This window comes from Epargyreus clarus, unplaced genomic scaffold (assembly GCF_041222505.1).
Source record: "Epargyreus clarus isolate Ecla_fem2 unplaced genomic scaffold, WU_Ecla_fem_2.2 ptg000013l, whole genome shotgun sequence".
Taxonomy (NCBI): domain Eukaryota; kingdom Metazoa; phylum Arthropoda; class Insecta; order Lepidoptera; family Hesperiidae; genus Epargyreus; species Epargyreus clarus.
Window position 1 is genome coordinate 5977450 of NW_027332221.1, and position 19521 is coordinate 5996970.

At 40.8% G+C, this 19521-nt stretch overlaps 3 protein-coding genes across 3 annotated transcripts; all 3 read left to right on the forward strand.

Annotated features, from left to right (window-relative positions):
• The first annotated feature begins 12900 nt into the window (after positions 1 to 12900).
• On the forward strand, positions 12901 to 15633 carry LOC140746774 (uncharacterized). The gene is made up of 3 exons (XM_073078872.1): positions 12901 to 13021; positions 13658 to 14316; positions 14380 to 15633. The coding sequence occupies exons 1-3, from the start codon at positions 12901 to 12903 to the stop codon at positions 15631 to 15633; spliced, it is 2034 nt and encodes a 677-aa protein (XP_072934973.1).
• An 88-nt stretch (positions 15634 to 15721) lies between these two features.
• Positions 15722 to 16870, forward strand: LOC140746775 (uncharacterized). Its single transcript, XM_073078873.1, has one exon. The coding sequence runs from the start codon at positions 15722 to 15724 to the stop codon at positions 16868 to 16870; it is 1149 nt and encodes a 382-aa protein (XP_072934974.1).
• A 41-nt stretch (positions 16871 to 16911) lies between these two features.
• Positions 16912 to 18948, forward strand: LOC140746776 (uncharacterized). Its single transcript, XM_073078874.1, has one exon. It carries the CDS (start codon positions 16912 to 16914, stop codon positions 18946 to 18948), a length of 2037 nt encoding a protein of 678 aa, XP_072934975.1.
• Positions 18949 to 19521: the final 573 nt, after the last annotated feature.

The window sequence follows — 19521 nt, forward strand, 5'->3', positions numbered from 1 at the left end:
TTTTAGGCAATCTAACGCAATTGGATTTAAGACCACCTGCACATGCGTCCTCGAAGCCCGACACGGAGCCGTCCCGCGCCGCCTCGGTGGAGCAGCTGGGACGCGCGCCCAGCAGGCTGCGCGCCTCTGCCACGAGTTGGTGATATTGCGTCTCAAATTCCTCTCGCTCATTGTTCTCGTCGTCAGACGATTCGGACATCACATCGATTGCATCCTGTAATTGATCATATTCTGCGTATAAGGCATCGAATTTATTAAAGCGGCTTTCTAAATCTAAGAGTTGTACGGTAGTAGGCCGGGCTATTGTTTTAAATTCATCAAGATATTTATCAAAAATAGTCATCTTGCCCTTCATACAACTACGCTTTCTAATAAGCGATTTCAATTCGGAAGCCATTGCAAAAAAGGGTCAAATTAAATAAAAGGTGCGTATGAAAAAATGGAATGCAGCGCTCGAAGCGATAACAAAGAAAAAGATGCGTTAGCGATAAGTACTTGCAAACACGTGCCACATGTTCCGTTGTTCGGGCGCTAAAAAACAAATTGTGCGCTAATGCAAGCTTTATGGCTATAATATTTTAGGCAATGAAATTAACATTTATGGTTTTAAATGTGAAATAATGGAAAAGAAGTAAGAAATTGAGTAAAAGTGAAGAAATGGTTTGTCTCGCAGAAATAAGCTGGCTGATTATTATTTTTATAAGAAATTGTTATAAATAAAATTGGAACGACTCACGAATGACCAATCCACCAAACAGTAAAACGTGGCTTAATCCTTTGTCTTAAGTGGCGATCGCTTGGAATATTCCACGGGTCCAAAGTCCGTTGCACGTGGACGACTTGTTTTCTCGAGCGTAGGTGTGCGGTTGCTAAGCGAAGTATCCTCGATGACACGATGATAATGAAGAGTGCCTCGAAGCTCCTCCACAGCTGAAGACCACAACTAAAGTGCTTCGAGATTTGAAGTTGCACTGACCGTTAAATCCGCGTTAATTAAGACGGCGAATCCTGAAGGACCAATGTTAGGGTCCTGGGACTTAAATGAGAGAGTGGACTGTATTTTGCTGGTTTAATAGGCCTCTTAATTACATTAGGGTTTCCCGGTCAAACAATATTTAAATAGAAATCGTCCGTGGCCGTCGGAGGTCGCAAGCGTGAGTGATGTTCGGCTCGTACCACCACCGCACCGCCCGTGCCGATGACGTTGCCCGCCTCCTCCGCCCGCGCGTCTCTTCCCGTGCGTGTTACGTAGGTATCTTAACACTACCCACAGAGGAAAAAAAGTAGTAGTAGTAGTATACAGGGCGAATTTTTAAAACGGGCCTTCAAGGCCAAATCCGAAACTATAAGGATAAGCGAAAAATGCTGAAAGGAGTTACGAGGCCGATTTTGATAAAAACTAAAACTGCATCATTACTTTTTTAAAATAACTTTTTCCCTAGCCGGGATTCGAACGAGTTCATTTTGAAAAAAATGCATTCTCTATATTATTCCACTGTCTGATAGTGTTGCTTATAAGGATCAAAATCTGGAAAGTAATGATAAATGAAAAACTAAAGGAAAAGCCTCAATTTTAAGAAAATACATATTTTTTCATATTAATTTGGCAGTTAAGTTCCCGCCATTCATTAATTTAAATATTTCGTGTATTAACATTATTTTTGGCTCAATGTTTCTAATCATTCGAAATGGATGTTTTGTTTCCCAATAATTTATATTTTTATGTCCGACTTAGCTAAGGTTATTTTTAGGACCATTAAAATAGATTTACTTGCTATGGGCGGAGTTTCGTTTAATAAAGATGTAAAGTTGACAATTTGCGAGAATTACTTTTTAGAGTCAAATCCGAGTGATTACTAAAAAAAGAGATATAGAAAATCATATTTAACGTTGGAACGAAGTTGTATACAACAAACAATAAGAATTTACTATTTAATCAGTTATCTATTTTCATTAAAAAATAAATCCTAAAAACGGCGGTAACTTATTTGCCAAACTATTACTTTTGTGCGGGACGACGCGAACAGCTGACTCGGATTCGACACGTAATTATAAGTTTGAAATTGTTTACTTATTTAATAGTTAAGAATAGTTTATAAGTTCCAATAAATAAAGACTTCATTATGCGTAACACACGATCAGCTGATTAATATTGTATAGTTCAATGGACGACGCTAAACAGCTGACTCCAACTCGATCAGCTGATCATAGCGGTAGGACTTAGTTACGTAAACAGCTGATAGTTTTTAATATCTTTTATTGTTGTTTATTATGTTTGAATTGTATTTTAATTATGTTTTATTGTTTATAATATGTGATAGAACTTAACAGAATAGGCAAAATAGAAAATAATAGTAAATTTTACAAATGTATTAAAATGAAGATTTCATAATAGCTTATAGGGTATAGGTATAAGTGTCATTTATAATAGGTTTTGCAATAGTTCAGGTCTTAATAGAAGATAAATAGAAATATGTAAATTTCTGAACACAGTAAATACTTTATTTTATTTCATGGTGATCTGAAATATAATTGAGAATTACAATGTAGTATCCTTCTTCCCACTCGTCGGCATCGCGATTGTTTAGCCTTTTAAAAACAAAAAAGTTTAAAGACCACTGACACTGCGTATGACAGTGACACTATATTGACAGCTACCTCACTTCTTTTTCGCGCTTCCAAGGCATCGTGATACTATTTTTTCAAAGTTTTGTTAAATGTGTATAGTGAAGCAAAGCTAGTGAAAAAATGAAGAAAATGGAAACTAGGAATGAAGAATCACGTTTGCGTAGTTGTAGTCGCAGCAGCAGGAATTTACGAAGCAATTCTTCGGATTGGATCACCGGTTCAGAGGTTATGTACGAATTACTTACCAGGTATGTAAGAAAATAATGCATTCTTCACATTTTACAGTATGTGTGCACGACTATAAAAATGCCTAAATAACTAACATATGCTCAGAAAGAAACTATATTGTTCGAAAAACTTTCTCGTATCTACAACCTCAAAACTATTCACGCACGCCAATCTCGCTGTTGCACGTTACAGACACCAAACGGTGCTCATATTCGCCATTAACCGTAAGATGCTGGCATTTTTATGCATATAATTTAGCAATTAATGGTCCAAATATAAAATGCACCCGAGCCATTGAGTACGAGATAGGTACTCGTTGCGTCGCTTTGTCGACACTAAATGGTTCCCATGTTCACCATTAAGCACGAGATGCTGGCCCTAACATTTATATGTGGCAAATGTTCGAATATTCAAAGAGTCACAACCGTTGAGTACGAGATACTCCTAGTGTTACTTTGTTGACACTAAACGGTTCACTTATTCGCCATTGAGTACGAGATACTCGCGCTAACATTTCTATGTGGCAAGTGGTCGAATATACAAAGCATCAGATCCGTCGAGAACGAGATACTCCAAGTGTTACTTTGTTGACACTAAACGTTTCACTCATTCGCCATTGAGTACGAGATACCTGCGCTAACATTTATATGTGGCAAATGGCTTGAATGCTTCCATCACTAGCTATTGCACTAACAATACACAGTATAAAGCATGAATGATTTATTAGCACCAAGCTAGAGCTGCTACAACACAAGGTTATGCCAACCCTGTTATACCAACCTGACAAAATAATTTTCAGAACCAGCTATAATTTCAGGAATCATTCATGGAGTTATTGCAAATAGCAAAACATATTTGTAACTATATGACAAAACAGTGTCCTAACAGAAATGGAAAATATTATGTGAACATACTGGGACAATGAGTGAATACAATAATATCATCAGAGTTCTCTAAAATTGGGAGGTATGTGTGAAGCAACTGGATGAATGACATATTCCAATGAGAACTGAGGAAATCAACCTGGTACATTTTGATGCTCTTCTCAGAATAACACTTTAACTAACGTGCTACCTATAAAGGTCATAATAGGTAATTTATGCTCCACCACAATACACACGATAAAAATATGAGCAATACATGGTGGAGAACAGAAAATAGGAATCATCACATTGCTGGTGCGCTAACCCAAAACAAATATAACCCCGTGCATATAAGAATCTTATCAGGATTCACCGCACAGCATGATGCTCATGAGCTCATGTAACGGAATCATACTGAAGACATTGAAACTCAATTAGCTGCATTACAAATGATAGAAGACTAGCTATCTTATCAGAAAACAATGTCTAAAATAGACATTCGTGACATAAATGTTTTATGCAGCACCCCGTTGCCAATTTGAAATTGGTTGAGATTGGTCGTTCCACACAAATCAATTGTGTTATATGATATTAAAATTTAATATATGGCGTCAAGATAAAAATCTTACAACATTGATGACAAAATTATTTTTGTATACTAGTTAATCCAATGCTCGATCTCAAATGGTAATAGATGTGCTCTTCACATTATCACATACACACTGGTGTATATACATGACAACTGTTTCATGTTAACCTGAAATAGAACATCAGGCATGCTCTCTCAAAAGAACCACCTAAGGAGGACAATGATTAAGCAAACAAGACTCCGGCTTATTGATACTGACACATATCTGTCCAATATATTTTTAGTCACATGAAGAAAGAATACTATAAGTATATTGGATCCAGCGTCTGAAGTCCTAGCTTTGATAGTAGCATTCTGTGTTAATACCTCAACACAATTGAGCAGAGTTCATTGATTTGTTATGGATACTCTATAGTTCCTACTCAATTTCAGCTGTTTTATAAGCAAATAACAGGTACCTATACATGGCTCAAAGTAAACAATATTACATGGGTTATATTGTAGTACCTCTTACTCACATATATACAAATTATGTATAATAAAATTTAATCAGTTACCAGCTATATAAAGCTGTTTGATTTGATATCTTGTGGGCTAGGTATATGAATATCCTAACATCCAGATTAGGTGTATTTCAAGATATTGCGGATTTCAGGAAATACTCGTATTATTAAGGTATAACTTTAAGGAGATTTGTATCTAGGAGTACAATCAGAACTATAATGCACCACTTAACTACTGGTCCAGAGTACCTACTTAAAGTCATTGAGCTTACATAATATATATAACTCTATTATATATAGATGTAACTTGAATTGAAGTTTTTAAATTATCTATTTAATACACTGGTTTACAGTGATAATCAATCCAGAAGTCTGGAGTTGTCTTTGGACACAAATACCTTTATGATTTATTCTAAGGCCAGGTACTATAACAATACCTGCAATACTATAACATTACAAATGTGCTAAATAATAAATGTCCATACTTGTAAATAATTCAAAAACCTTGTTTAGTATTACTTATTTATGTGGCATATGTGACATAAATGCAAATATGTGAATGTCAAGAGTGAACTTTATGTACAAATGTGAGAATTTATACAAAATTAACATTTTGAATTTCGTTACACTTATCTTTCAGTGATTCAATAGGAATAAATACAGTAATAATTAAAGGTTTGGAAGTTCAGTCCACAAACATACGGTTAATTATTAAATATCTGCACATATTTTTCACTTTTACTGTACATAACTGCTTAAAATATGAGGTTGATCGTCATGAAAAAATTTACTAAAGATTGGTAGTACCTATGTAATGTTCTACAACAGAAGCCTGGTACACCCAACATTACAAAAAGCAATCAAATAATAATATATTATTTATATTGTTGCTTAAACATTTCCTTCAGCAACACCGGGTTTATATAGAAACATGCATCATACATTTATACACCAGTCATCAGGTCAACAAATAACACAGCAGTCCATTAATCCTGGAATAAAGACAAGCATAATATGAGAATTGCTATTGCACTTAAGCCTTCATAATGTATATGTTAGTTAGACTAAAACTGAAATTGTTATCATTTCATAATGAAGCTTAGGTTAAGGGTAAATAATGTCCACCATGGTAATATGTGACACATTAATGATATAAAATTAATAACAATATTATTATATCATGTGAATGGCCAGCCATTAATATGATATCTTCTTTGGGTCTTTTATGCCTAGTGTGTATACCTAGATGCTCTTATAAAACATAAAACAACAAAGAAAGTAAGCTGCATGTCCAATCAATTTTCAAATGTAAATCTAGCATCCCTAGAATTAATAGGAATTCCTTAGGGGTATGTGTGATGAACGTTACTATATAGGACTCTAACATTACTATATAGGACACACATGGCAGACATCTTGCCTGGAACAAAGAAAACTATATTATATATATAAATTATTATTATAATTATTATATATAGAAGATTTATCTACTTTCCTGTTCTTAAAGAATTAAGATGGAGAAAAATGTGGGTAACTTAACTTAATTTGTGGGTAAAATAACTTTATAATTTATCACTGTCAGAGCAGTAACTAGAACCAGTTGTGTTAGTAATCATTACAGGCTAAGTAAGCTAGAACCCCATGGAAGTTATAAAATATTTGACTTATTAAAACTGAATTAATCCTGGGAATGCTCAGCATAAATACTTTTGAGTAAAGATAAGCTTTTCTGGTCTAGTCATGAATGGGGTTTGAAATAATCATATATATAAATACTGTTATGAAAACTGATATCAACTTATACATACACATAACTGATAGTTACACACATTTTTAGGAAAAGATGTTAGATCGAAAGTCAGATTGGATTTCAAAAGGAAACGCATCATAAGCTTTCCAACCAACCATATAGATATGTAACTTTACAGAGGGCATGCATAAGCATGGTACAGCAAAAAGTATAAGTAACTTTTGCAAATCCGATACATACGTACAAAAACAGGAAGTCATATAAAACTAAAATGTTTCATTGATCTAAGAATGATCATGTCCCTCTTGAACATGCACACTAATATAATGAAACAAAGTAGGTATAACACCCAATATTATACCGGGTATACCTGCAACATAAAATATAAATTTATCTCACATGGGACATATATCCTCCCAATATCAAATCAAATACCCAATCATAATTTGTCAATAAATAATGGTATTAATTCCTTAATATTCAACATGGGATGGCTTCCTATTTTAATAATATTGGAATACATACAATGTACCTACTGGTACATATAAGTATAGTATTATATAAAAGTACATTATTATATAATGCACATCACATATGAAACATATTTATACATATATTGCTATATAGCAAAGGAAATAGTTATTATTTGTGTCAATAAAATTGACCAAGTAATTCATTCTACACATAATTATGACATACTATGGAGGGTAGAAAACATATTTTCGACCTTGTATGTATTTATATTTTGCAAGGTACAAAAGCTTGAATTGAATAATCATTAATACTGACTAAATTACAATATTACTATTATTATTATTGTTGGCCAATTTTAGTAATAATATATTTAGAGAAAAATATTGCATTATTATTGCACTGAATATTATTTCATCTAATTCAGAGGGAATCTCACTTAGTACTATGTGTTTCAGAACATTTCATCCATATTATACAGTAAGAGTAAATATTCAGTTAGCAATCCTAATAATTATATATATTTTATAATTATACCTAATTAAGAGAAAAAATTCTTATTGATATGATATTTTCATATTGTAGGGGTTCGGTTTAACAAAAATGGTTTTATTTGAAAATCGAGATTAAAACGTGACCGCACACTTGCTAGTCACCGAGAGAGAGAGCGGGGGTGAGGCGCGAGACGCGGATGGAAGGCCAGCGCGTGGGCAGGGAGCGCTCCCATTGGTCGTTATTACGCGCGAAGTTTAAAAATACGGAAGGAAGCACAGATTATACAAGAAAAATAGGGAAGGGCGCGCTACACTCTCCTCCTCCAAGTCACAATATCGCCCCGATAGTGAGTTGGTAAACTCTACGAGCGACCTTTTCTACCACCTTTGGGAGGACGGCCTCGTAAGCAACGAGGTTGGACAGGCTCAATAGTGTCAACGCGTTTAGTAATCAAAGCAGTCAAATCTGAAGTATGGAATCGGCCTAACAAACGACCCTGATCATCAGCTATATCATAAGTTGTAGGGCTAGCAATATGCTTAATGACATACGGTCCGTCTCTCTGCGGCATAAACTTTTTGGTCAATCCCTTAGATGCTTTACTGAGAGCATGAGTGGTCAATAATACCTGATCACCTACCTCGAAACCTGGGGCAGCACGCCGTGAGGCATCCGCATACTCCTTTCTGAGATCTTGACGTTTTTCTACCCGATCTCGTATTTCATGCAGGGTATTAATGAATTTAAACAAATATGGGGTCACCTGAGGCACGTAAGTCTCCTTATCAAGAATTGCGCGCAAATCATGCTGAGCGTCAAAAGGAGTACGCATTTCACGTCCAAACATCATGTAAGATGGGGTAAGCCCTGTAGTCGAACATGTAGCAGTGTTAAGAGCGAAACGTACCTGAGGTAAGAACTGAGGCCAGATACGGTGTTCATTCTTGACCAGTATTGACAATTGAATCTTAAGGTCTCGATTCTTCCTTTCAGCTGGATTGGCCTCTGGGTGATAGAGCGGAATCAGATTCTGCTTTATACCAAATAAGAACATGCACTGCTGCATAACAGCAGATATAAATTGTACCCCATTGTCAGAAATGACCCGTCTAGGGAAACCATATCGAAGGAAATACTCTTCAAGCATGATCTTTGCACATACTTCAGCCGTGGCATCTTTGATAGCATACAAGTCCACCCATCTCGTAGCAGTATCCTCCACCAGGAACACCCATTTCTCCCCGGTTTCAGCTTCTGGTAGAGGGCCAAACAAGTCCACAGCAAGTACTTCACCCCTCTGTTGAAGTATGGGGGTTTGCAGAAGGCCTGCAGGTTTCTGATTGGAGTATTTGTATCTTTGACATTCAATACAGCTTCTGAGGTATTCCGTAACATATTTACGCATATTCGTGAAATAGTAGCGTTGCCGTATTCTGTCAAGGGTGCGGTCAACACCTTGGTGACCAGCAGTAGGTGAGTTGTGGAACTCTTCCATGACATCATTTACCATAGATACAGGTAACACAAGCAAGGGCTCTTCAGATTCTGAATCTGGTGCATAACGGTAGAGAACACCCTGATCCATGTGGTAGCCACGCTCCAACCAGCGATTGGGAGTTAAGGAGTCCGTGGTATCTTCTATATCCTTTATAATCTTACTAACCTCAGGATCATCAAGCTGTGCAGAACGAAGTTCAGCAGGGCTTTTACGGGGTAAGTCCAAAATTACAGAACAAATTCCACAACTATCATTATTTTCTTCATTGCAGAATGGACGACTGAGAGTATCAGCGATCACATTAACCCTTCCAGGTGAGTACTCATATTTTATGTCAAAAGCTTGTAATTTCAGGGCCCAGCGCATCAGTCTCCCACTGGGTGACTTAAGTGTCAGTAACCACCTGAGTGGTTGGTGATCACTCCTTACTATAACAGCATGCCCTTCAATGTATGGTCGGTACTTCTCTACAGCCCAGACAACAGCGAGAGCCTCTCGTTCTGTAGTACTATATCTTCGTTCAGCAGGGGTCAGCAAACGACTAGCATACTCGATGGGGTGCTCGTCGTGGCCTTCTCCCTGTAGTAGCACTGCACCCAATGCATAGTTACTAGCATCGGTATGTATAACAAAAGGCTTACTATGATCTGCTTGTACAAGGACAGGTGCTGTAGTTAACTTTTCTTTTAATTGAATGAACGCTTTCCGTTGCTCTGCATCCCAAATCCAAGGTTGGTTTTTCTTGGTAAGCTTGGTGAGCGGTTGGGCTATTTGAGAGAATCCAGGAACAAACTTCCTAAACCAGGCACAGGTTTGGAGAAACGTCCTCAAATGTTTGAGGTTGGTGGGCTCACTAAGTTTCTGAATAGCAGCCACCTTGGCATCATCAGGCATTATGCCTTTAGGCGTAATTAGATGGCCTAGATACTTAATTTGACCACAGGCAAAGTTGCACTTTTCTCTGTTGGCCCGCAGCCCAAAGACACGGAGCCGCTTAAAGACTGCTTCTAGGTCCTTCAGGTGCTGATGAAATTGCCCATCCGAGAGTACCAAAAGGTCATCTAAATAAACTAGTAAGGTAATGTTCTTCAAAGTGCTTCCAGAGCGAAACCGATCTATTAATCTCTGGAAGGTGGCTGGGGCATTCTTAAGCCCAAACGGCATGCGAATAAAGCGATATGTTCCAAAAGGAGAAATAAATGCAGTTTTATCCCTGTCAGCAGGTGAGACACTTACTTGCCAATAACCTGATCTGAGATCAATAGAGCTCATATATCCTCCCCGCTTAGTAGCATGAAGCAGGTCTTCAATGACAGGCAATGGGTAGGTGTCACTTTTAGTAATTGCATTAAGGCGTCTATAATCAACACAAAATCGATACGTACCATCTTTTTTGGGAACAAGCAGTGCAGGAGCTGCCCATGCAGACTCACATTCCTCAATTACTCCATCTTTCAACATTTTGTTGATCTCTGCCTCCATAGTCGCCTTCTTAGCAGGTGTAAGGCGATACGGGGGCACAGCAATGGGGAAATGACTTCCAGTGTCAATGTTATGCTCTGCAAAAGGAGTAGCCCCTCCTCCTAGACTGAAGACATCCGCATGCTGCTGGAGGAAAGTGGTAAGTTGTTGGCGTTGATCACTGGTAAGCATTAAGCCTTCATCAGCCCTCAATGACACAGACGATACTGCACATAAATTTTATCGACCCATCTGTTCATCCTCGTACTCAAGCGGGTAAGTCTGCGTGCATCCAAAGAAATGCCAAGAAGAAGCAGCAAAATTAATTACCATACCTGCAGCACTCAGGAAATCGATGCCCAGAAGTGTCTCGTTATTGTCAGCATCGGGGAAAATCATGAAATTCACCTCAACTCGTCTATGTGTAGAGATGACAACATCTACACGAGCCATCAATACCTCCCGCATATGAACAACGCCATCTGCTAACTTCACACTAACCTGTTTAGATTCAAAGTGAAGATTGTTTTGCTTAAAAATTTCATAAAGCTTATGCCCTGCTACCGAGCATCTAGCAGCAGTGTCAATTAAAGCCATGCCTCGAAGACCAAGGATCTTAATACTAAGAACCGGCCTTTGCATTGATGAGCGTGCAGAAGTCCTCATTACATGAGACGCAGACAGAGCGACCGCAGGTGTAGCATTAGTATGTACATCAGCAGGGGGAAAACAAACCGCAGGCATGCTAAGCTGATCAGCATCAGAATGACAGGACTTATGATATTGACCGATCACAGGTGCTTTTACCCTATCAGGTGAATTTACTAGCCTATCACAGCTATTAAAAGGACCTATTTGAAAACTGTCAGATGAGTTACCAATAGTTACATAATTTTGTTCAATATTTAAAGACTCCGGACATAATGGTTGAGTTATTGAATCGTTATTGATCTCAGAATTCACCCCACAGTTACTGTATTCATTTGAATGACAGTTACATTTTACCTGATTTTTACAATTACAATCAAAACTATCTCTAGGAATTATTTTATTATGAGGCTGTGTGCACTGAATGTCCAACAATGTACTGTCATTATTAAAATTAAGTGTATGAGGTGTATATTCACATTGAAACTCATCAGGTTGATAATTGTGACTTGTAACGGATGAGGATGTAAAAAGCATATTGTTATTGGAACTTACCAAATCTGGTGAATGCGATTCAATAGCGTTAATAGCAGAAAATGATAGCTTGTTATTACATACGGAACACTGCGACCTCACCACTCCTCTCGCTCCACAACCGTAACAATAAATACTAGAAGCATTGTTATTGTCATTAGCACTAGCACTGTTATTATGACACTTAGCAAGCTTTTTACATTCCATGCGATCGTGTCCGTATTGCTTGCAATAAACACAACGGAGTTTCGCGGTATTTGAACGAGGCGTCGTGGTCGTAGCTGGTGGGACGTTCTCCGGCGACGACGTAGTGGCGTGGCGCAGCAGCGGGCGTTGCACGTGATCGCTAACTGCACGAACGCTGCGCGTTGAAGTGGCCTCGGCTTCGCTTTGGGATTCTTCGACGTAGTGCGCGAGGCGAAGTAAACCCGAGAAGTCACTGAATTCCTCCCTTCTTAGTCTTTGACGAATACGATGGTGTAATAGGCTAAATACCATATCGATTCTGGCTTTTTTCGAAATATCTTCTGACGGAATCCTTGATAACAGAGCACGGCATCTAGCCACAAATACTCCCGTTTTCTCATTTCCTTGGCTATGTGAAAATAATTCCTTGTAGACACGATAAGGTGGCCTTCTGTCACCGTAGGTAGCTTGCAACAAATTAATAGCATCATCCCATGACTCGATTTCATTTTTCACACCACGATACCATATGGCGGCGTTATTAGTGAGTACCATTGAAAGCCCCCTGAGGGCATTTTCATCGGAGACATTTGCGCAGTCCCTGTAACTTTGAATGGCGTCGATGAATACTTCGACGGACTCGCCGGCGTCACCGCTAAAGCGGGCGGTGCAATGGGTAAACGTTCCCGGGCTGACGGTCGGTGTCGATGTTGTATTGTGAGGCGACGCACGTTCCAACACTGTATCTAACAGGCGGGCGAAAGCTTCGGTTTGGGATTGCTGTATAGCGGCCATCATGGCCGTCATTTGGCTCGTCGAAAATCTGGGGTCTTCTATGGGCACTTCGTCCACATCGCTGTCGCTGTGAGGTTGATCCTTACGCGTACGCGGCATTGTGGATATATATACTATACGCCAGACGTTGGGACGCCACTTGTAGGGGTTCGGTTTAACAAAAATGGTTTTATTTGAAAATCGAGATTAAAACGTGACCGCACACTTGCTAGTCACCGAGAGAGAGAGCGGGGGTGAGGCGCGAGACGCGGATGGAAGGCCAGCGCGTGGGCAGGGAGCGCTCCCATTGGTCGTTATTACGCGCGAAGTTTAAAAATACGGAAGGAAGCACAGATTATACAAGAAAAATAGGGAAGGGCGCGCTACAATATTGTATTTTTATATATAGTCCAGGAGGATTGGCGCATGAGTACCGAAAACTATTCCACCTCAATTTTTTTATGCGATCCTCTTTAAATTGTCCTACTGGTGATATAAATGCATGTTGCCATGGGGCAACCCCGTGCCATATTGTTTAAACTGAAATTGTTTAAACAATTGCAAGGAATTGTTATTTTTCAACCGGACAATTTTTTTTTATATTCTTTATTGAAATACGAATAAAAAAAGTCCTATGACTTTTCACGATAAAGTTAATATTTTTAGAGATATGAATTTTTAAAGGTTCGAAAAATCTCAAATTTGGGTACTTTTGACCCATGAAAAATATATTAAAAAAAAAAAAAAAATATAAATAATATTTTTTTTTAATTCTTTATACAATAGTTAATAATATTCTTAATAGAGACTTTTAAAAATTTTATTGTTTATACCTGTTTTATAATTGTTAATTTCACGCGCTCACAAGTATGCGCCGCTTACCTTTAAGTATCGCCGTCTCTCTCTGACTCATGCGCTGCATCGGCCTCTCTATGTCCTGAATCATTATGTAATCATCATTATTTACTTGTGTATGTATTTACAAGGCCAAAGAAGAGCTTATACGTCTGCAAGTGGAACTTGCAACAGCACGCCTCGCCGTTATAGAAACAGAAGACGACGATGACGACGTCTCCGAGTACTCGAAAACAGAAGCCGACACTAGGGTCGACGACTGGTTGGAACAGCAAGCGCAACCGAGTTTAGCCATAGCCCACGAGCCGCACCTACCTCTCCGCGGAATAGAAACAGAAATAGAAGCCATCACGGAAGAGACAAGGCCGGTTCAACAGAATAATAGTGAAGCGCACCATACCGAACCAGATCCGCGAGTACATACAACGGCGGGAGCTCAAGCACCGGCGGGAGTCCACGCGCAGCCAGACTTCTCTCAACTTACGTCAGCTATAACACAGGCCATCAAAGCTAGCCAGCGGTCCTCAAAGTTTGTCGAATTACCGACATTTAACGGTAATTATCAGGACTGGCTACCTTTTAGAGCAGCATATATGGAAACTGAAGAGTCTTTTTCAATAGTGGAGAATATTAATAGATTGAGAAGACATCTAATAGGAAGAGCCAAGGAAGCAGTTGAAAGCTTACTGATCACCAACCCATCCGATGTCATGAAGACTTTAGAAATGAGATTCGGTAGATCGGAAATGATAGCAATGGCCGAAATAGACACATTAAGAACACTGCCGCGCCTCTACGAGTCACCAAGGGATATTTGCGTGTTCTCTACTAAGGTAACAAACGCCGTGTCTACACTTCGGGCATTGAAATGCGTCTACTATCTCTACAATCCGTAGGTATCCAAGGCAATGGTGGACAAGCTTACTCCTACTTTACGTTACAGATATTACGACTTTGCTGCAACACAACCGAAAGAAGAGCCTGACTTATTGAAGTTTGAAAAATTTATGAAGAGAGAAGCTGAGCTGTGCGGACCCTATGCACTCCCCGAACAGATGGCACCGCCGATGTATAGTAATAGACGTCCTCAGAAGACACATACAGTATTAGAGAAGCAGTCTACAGTTATACAGAAATGCCCCGTATGTGAAGAAACAGGTCACATCGCGACGGACTGCAAACAGTTTAAAGAAGCAAACGAAAGCACAAGATGGGATATAGCAAAGAAGAAACGACTATGCTTTCGGTGTCTACGCTTCAGAAACAAGACTCACAACTGCCGAACGAAGCCGTGTGGTATTAATAATTGTAAGTATTTCCATAACAGGTTACTACACTTCAACAGAACAGAAAAGGCAGAAACAGAAGAAAAGTCAACAGAGGTCATCAACTCCGCGTGGACTACAGCCAGACCTACAAAGAAGCAAACTTATTTGAAGATAATCCCGGTGCTGGCAACAGGTCCCAAGAATACGGTCAACACTTACGCGTTATTGGATGATGGGTCTACAGTTACGCTGATAGACGACAGCCTTGCCTACGAAATAGGGGCAAATGGACCCATCGACCCACTACGTATAGAAGCAATTAACGAGTTGAAAACAGCTGAAACGAAGTCAAGAAGAGTTAGCATCACACTCAACAGGTTGAACAACCACACAGCAAGCATTAAAGCGAGAACTATCAAGAACCTGCACGTGTCGCCGCAGGAAATAGCAAGACAGCAGATAGAAGAATGTGAACATTTAAGAGATCTTAGTGACGTACTCTCCTATGAAGATGCGAAGCCTACAATACTCATCGGTCAAGACAACTTGCATCTCCTTCTAGCATCAAGAGTGAGAAGGGGAAGGAAGAACCAACCAGTAGCGTCTCTCACGCCACTTGGATGGGTATTTCACGGAAGCCACAACCGGATTATTGGACGTACAGCTAACTTCGTGTCACACATAACAGAAGCACCGCAGGAAGAGAAGCTTGAGGATCTCATGAAGCATTACTTCGCAATGGACTCGCTATGCATCAACCCTAAGAAGCCACAGTCGGACCCTGAAGAGCAAGCCTTACGTATCTTAAGGGAAAATACAACCCAAACAGAAGAAGGAAGATACGAAACCGCTCTACTATGGAAGAGAGGTCGACTTACCTAATAATTATGACAACTCGTTGACACGTCTTATGCACATAGAAAAGAAGCTTGACCGTAATTCTCAATTAAAAGAGAAATATACAGAACAGATGGAAGCGCTTATCAAGAAAGGATACGCCGAGCCTGCACCGAGGACGAAGACTCCCAATAGAACTTGGTATTTACCGCACTTCGCGGTAGTGAACCCAATGAAGCCAGATAAACTCCGAGTGGTACATGACGCCGCAGCAAAGACTAAGGGTGTGGCACTCAACGACTTGCTGTTGAAAGGCCCAGATCTACTGCAATCACTTCCAGGGGTCGTGATGAAGTTCAGACAGCATATGGTTGCAGTAACAGCTGACATTAAGGAAATATTCATGCAAGTGAAGTTGAGAACAGAAGATAGAAACGCTCTTAGATACCTGTGGCGAGGGAACCGTCGTGACGATCAACCACCCGAGGAGTATAGAATGACATCACTCATCTTCGGAGCTTCAAGTTCACCGTCAATAGCAATCTTCGTTAAGGACTTGAACGCTAAGAAGTATGAAGAGACCGAGCCAGAAGCAGCCTCCGCCATTATAGAGAAGCATTACGTCGACGACTACCTGGACAGCTTTAGAAGCATCGAAGAAGCCATACGCATCACTTCAAGCGTGCGTGACATACATAGAAGAGCTTACTTCGAGTTGAAACAGTGGAAGTCCAATACGCCCGCGCTACTACAAGCACTAGGGGAACAGGAGTCGTCACAGAACATAGAACTCTATAAGGCGGGAGAGCAGCTGGAACGTGTGTTGGGAATCATATGGAGACCGGATACAGACGAACTTACCTTCAACCTCAATTTAACGCGTGTGCCTCGCGAACTTATAGAAGGGAAGACACCGACGAAGAGAGAAGCCCTACGTATAGTTATGTCACTTTTTGATCCATTAGGCTTTGCTTCACCGGTTACTATAAGAGCTAAACAGATTTTACAGGAACTCTGGCGGCGTGGAACATCGTGGGACGAAGAAATAGAAGATCACATAGCGGAACAGTGGTGCGACTGGATGGTACATTTGAGAAGCCTCTCGAATATAGCAATACCACGAAGATACCTACAGTACAGCGACGCTACATCCCTTCAACTACACGTGTTCACCGACGCCAGCGAGTCAGCCTACGCAGCGGTGTTATATTGGAGAGCAACGGCACCCAACGGCGACGTCAGCATATCACTAATAATGTCCAAGGCTAAGGTAGGCCTTTGAAGTTAACATCTATACCTAGGTTGGAGTTACAAGCTGCAGTGATGGGAACTCGCCTCGCCGACGCTGTCGTTAAAGAACATCAACGAAAGCCGGACTCAAGAACGTTCTGGACGGACAGCCGCACAGTACTCTCATGGATCAAGGCTGGTTCGCGCTCTTACAAGTCTTATGTGGCACATCGCATAGCGGCTATAGAGGAAGGTACAAAGGTAAGTGAGTGGCGCTGGGTGCCAACAAAGTCCAACGTGGCGGACGATGCCACAAGAAACGTCCCAATAGGGTTTAATAATAACCACCGGTGGTATAGGGGACCGGACTTCCTACACGAGGATTCGAGCACCTGGCCAATAGAAAATTCTGCGTCGCCTCCATCAGAGCCCACAGGTGAAGAAAGAACACACAACATAGTAACAGAACGAGGAATGAAGCTGGCTGAAGGTCTACCGGAGATGTCTAGATTTTCAAATTGGGATAGATTACGCTTCACAACAGCAAGGGTTTTACAATTTATACAGCTTTGCAAGACGTCTAAACAACGGGTCAATTACAAAAGGACTAAACGGAATGCTCAAGCGGACCCCGACTGGCGACGTCAAAAGAAGACACCGGTGGCTCCACAGGAAAAGTATAGAAAAATAGAAGAAGCCAAGTGTTATATCTCCGTGCCCGCAGAACTCCTCCGAGAAGCAGAAGAGCTATTAATGCGTTCATCGCAAGAAAGTTCCTTTCAGGTTGAAATAGATAACATGAAACGTCAGAAGCCTATAGACAGAGATAGCCGACTACATCGTTTAAGTGTCAAGTATGAAAATGGTGCCCTGAGACTCCGAAGCCGCATCGAAGCAATAGAAGCCGTCACAAATGAGGTCAAGAGCCCCATGGTGTTGGACGGTGACCATCCTACAGTAAAGCTATGGATACAGAGCATCCATAGACAGATGCATCATAGCGGAGTCGAAGCCACGGTGAACGAGTGTCGACAAAGGTATTGGGTTCTACGGTTACGTCCGGTGACGCGCACTATAATACGACAATGTCTCAGATGCCGAATGAAGACTCAAGCACCGCCGTACCCGAGAACCGGAGACCTACCGTCGTGTCGCTTGGCACATCACAAGCGACCTTTCACATACACAGGAGTCGACTACTTCGGGCCGCTTACAGTAACAGTCGGGCGAACCAATCAGAAGAGGTATGTAGCTATCTTCACCTGTCTAACCACACGTGCTATTCATTTAGAAGTTACAGCATCGCTCAGCACCGACTCTGCGGTGATGGCGCTCCGGCGGATGATGGCGCGCCGTGGAAGTCCGGCGCAAATATGGTCGGACAACGGCACCAACTTGAGGGGCGCTGACAAGGAACTACGGCAGGCAATCGACGCAGCCACAGCGGAGGAGGCTGCTAAGAAGATCATCTCGTGGCGATTCATCCCACCTGGCGCGCCTTTCATGGGAGGCGCATGGGAAAGGCTCGTGCGCTCGGTGAAGACTGCACTGCAAGCAACGCTTCACGAACGACATCCAGCGGAAGAGGTCCTCACAACGCTCCTGACAGAGGTGGAATATACAGTGAACAGCCGACCTCTCAACCACGTGTCAGTGAGCGCCGAGGACCCAGAAGCGCTTACACCGAACCATTTCCTACTTGGCGGGAACGGAAGAGTATCGACCCCGGGAGAGTTCAACGACCGCGACACCATATGCAAAAACAGCTGGCGTGCCGCGCAGAGGTTAACCGACATATTCTGGACAAGATGGCTTCGCGAATACCTCCCTGAGCTTCAAAACCGGCGGGAGCCCCATGGAAGAGGGGCAACAGTGAAGATCGGCGACTTAGTGCAAATATTGGATAGTAACCTACCTAGGAACATATGGGTCCGAGGTAGGGTCGTCGCAACATTTCCGGGTCCAGACAACATAGTACGAACAGTCGACGTGGCAACCAAGGGAGGAGTTCTACGCCGGCCAGTGAGGAAGCTGGTAGTGCTGCCTATAGAAGACGTCGCCCCAGCACCGACAGAAGATGCAACACAGCTGCACGGCGGGAGAAATGTGCGGGACGGCGCGAACAGCTGACTCGGATTCGACACGTAATTATAAGTTTGAAACTGTTTACTTATTTAATAGTTAAGAATAGTTTATAAGTTCTAATAAATAAAGACTTCATTATGCGTAACACACGATTAGCTGATTAATATTGTATAGTTCAATGGACGACGCTAAACAGCTGACTCCAACTCGATCAGCCGATCATAGCGGTAGGACTTAGTTACGTAAACAGCTGATAGTTTTTAATATCTTTTATTGTTGTCTATTATGTTTGAATTGTATTTAAATTATGTTTTATTATTTATAATATGTGATAGAACTTAACAGAATAGGCAAAATAGAAAATAATAGTAAATTTTATAAATGTACTAGCTGACCCGGCAAACGTTGTGTTGCCATATAAATGAAAAAATGTTAAGGGTGAACAACCCATATCACGTAGGGGTATGAAAAATACATAGTAGCCGATTTTCAGAACCCGCGACTTCGCCCGCGTAAAAATATGATATGAGATATAAATAACTGTAATTGTAAATTTGTACCTTTAACACTTTCAACGAAAATTTGGTCAAGCTTTCTTCAGAAACATACACTAAACTC

Excerpts from the sequence above, each read along its gene's own strand:
- LOC140746774 (XM_073078872.1), top strand. The coding sequence starts at position 12,901 with ATGGAAGGCCAGCGCGTGGGCAGGGAGCGCTCCCATTGGTCGTTATTA. Across the intron at positions 13,022-13,657 it reads GAAGGGCGCGCTACAATATT|CACGCCTCGCCGTTATAGAA; the intron begins GTATTTTTATAT and ends AACTTGCAACAG. Across the intron at positions 14,317-14,379 it reads TTTGCGTGTTCTCTACTAAG|GTATCCAAGGCAATGGTGGA; the intron begins GTAACAAACGCC and ends TACAATCCGTAG.
- LOC140746775 (XM_073078873.1), top strand. The coding sequence starts at position 15,722 with ATGGAAGCGCTTATCAAGAAAGGATACGCCGAGCCTGCACCGAGGACG.
- LOC140746776 (XM_073078874.1), top strand. The coding sequence starts at position 16,912 with ATGGGAACTCGCCTCGCCGACGCTGTCGTTAAAGAACATCAACGAAAG.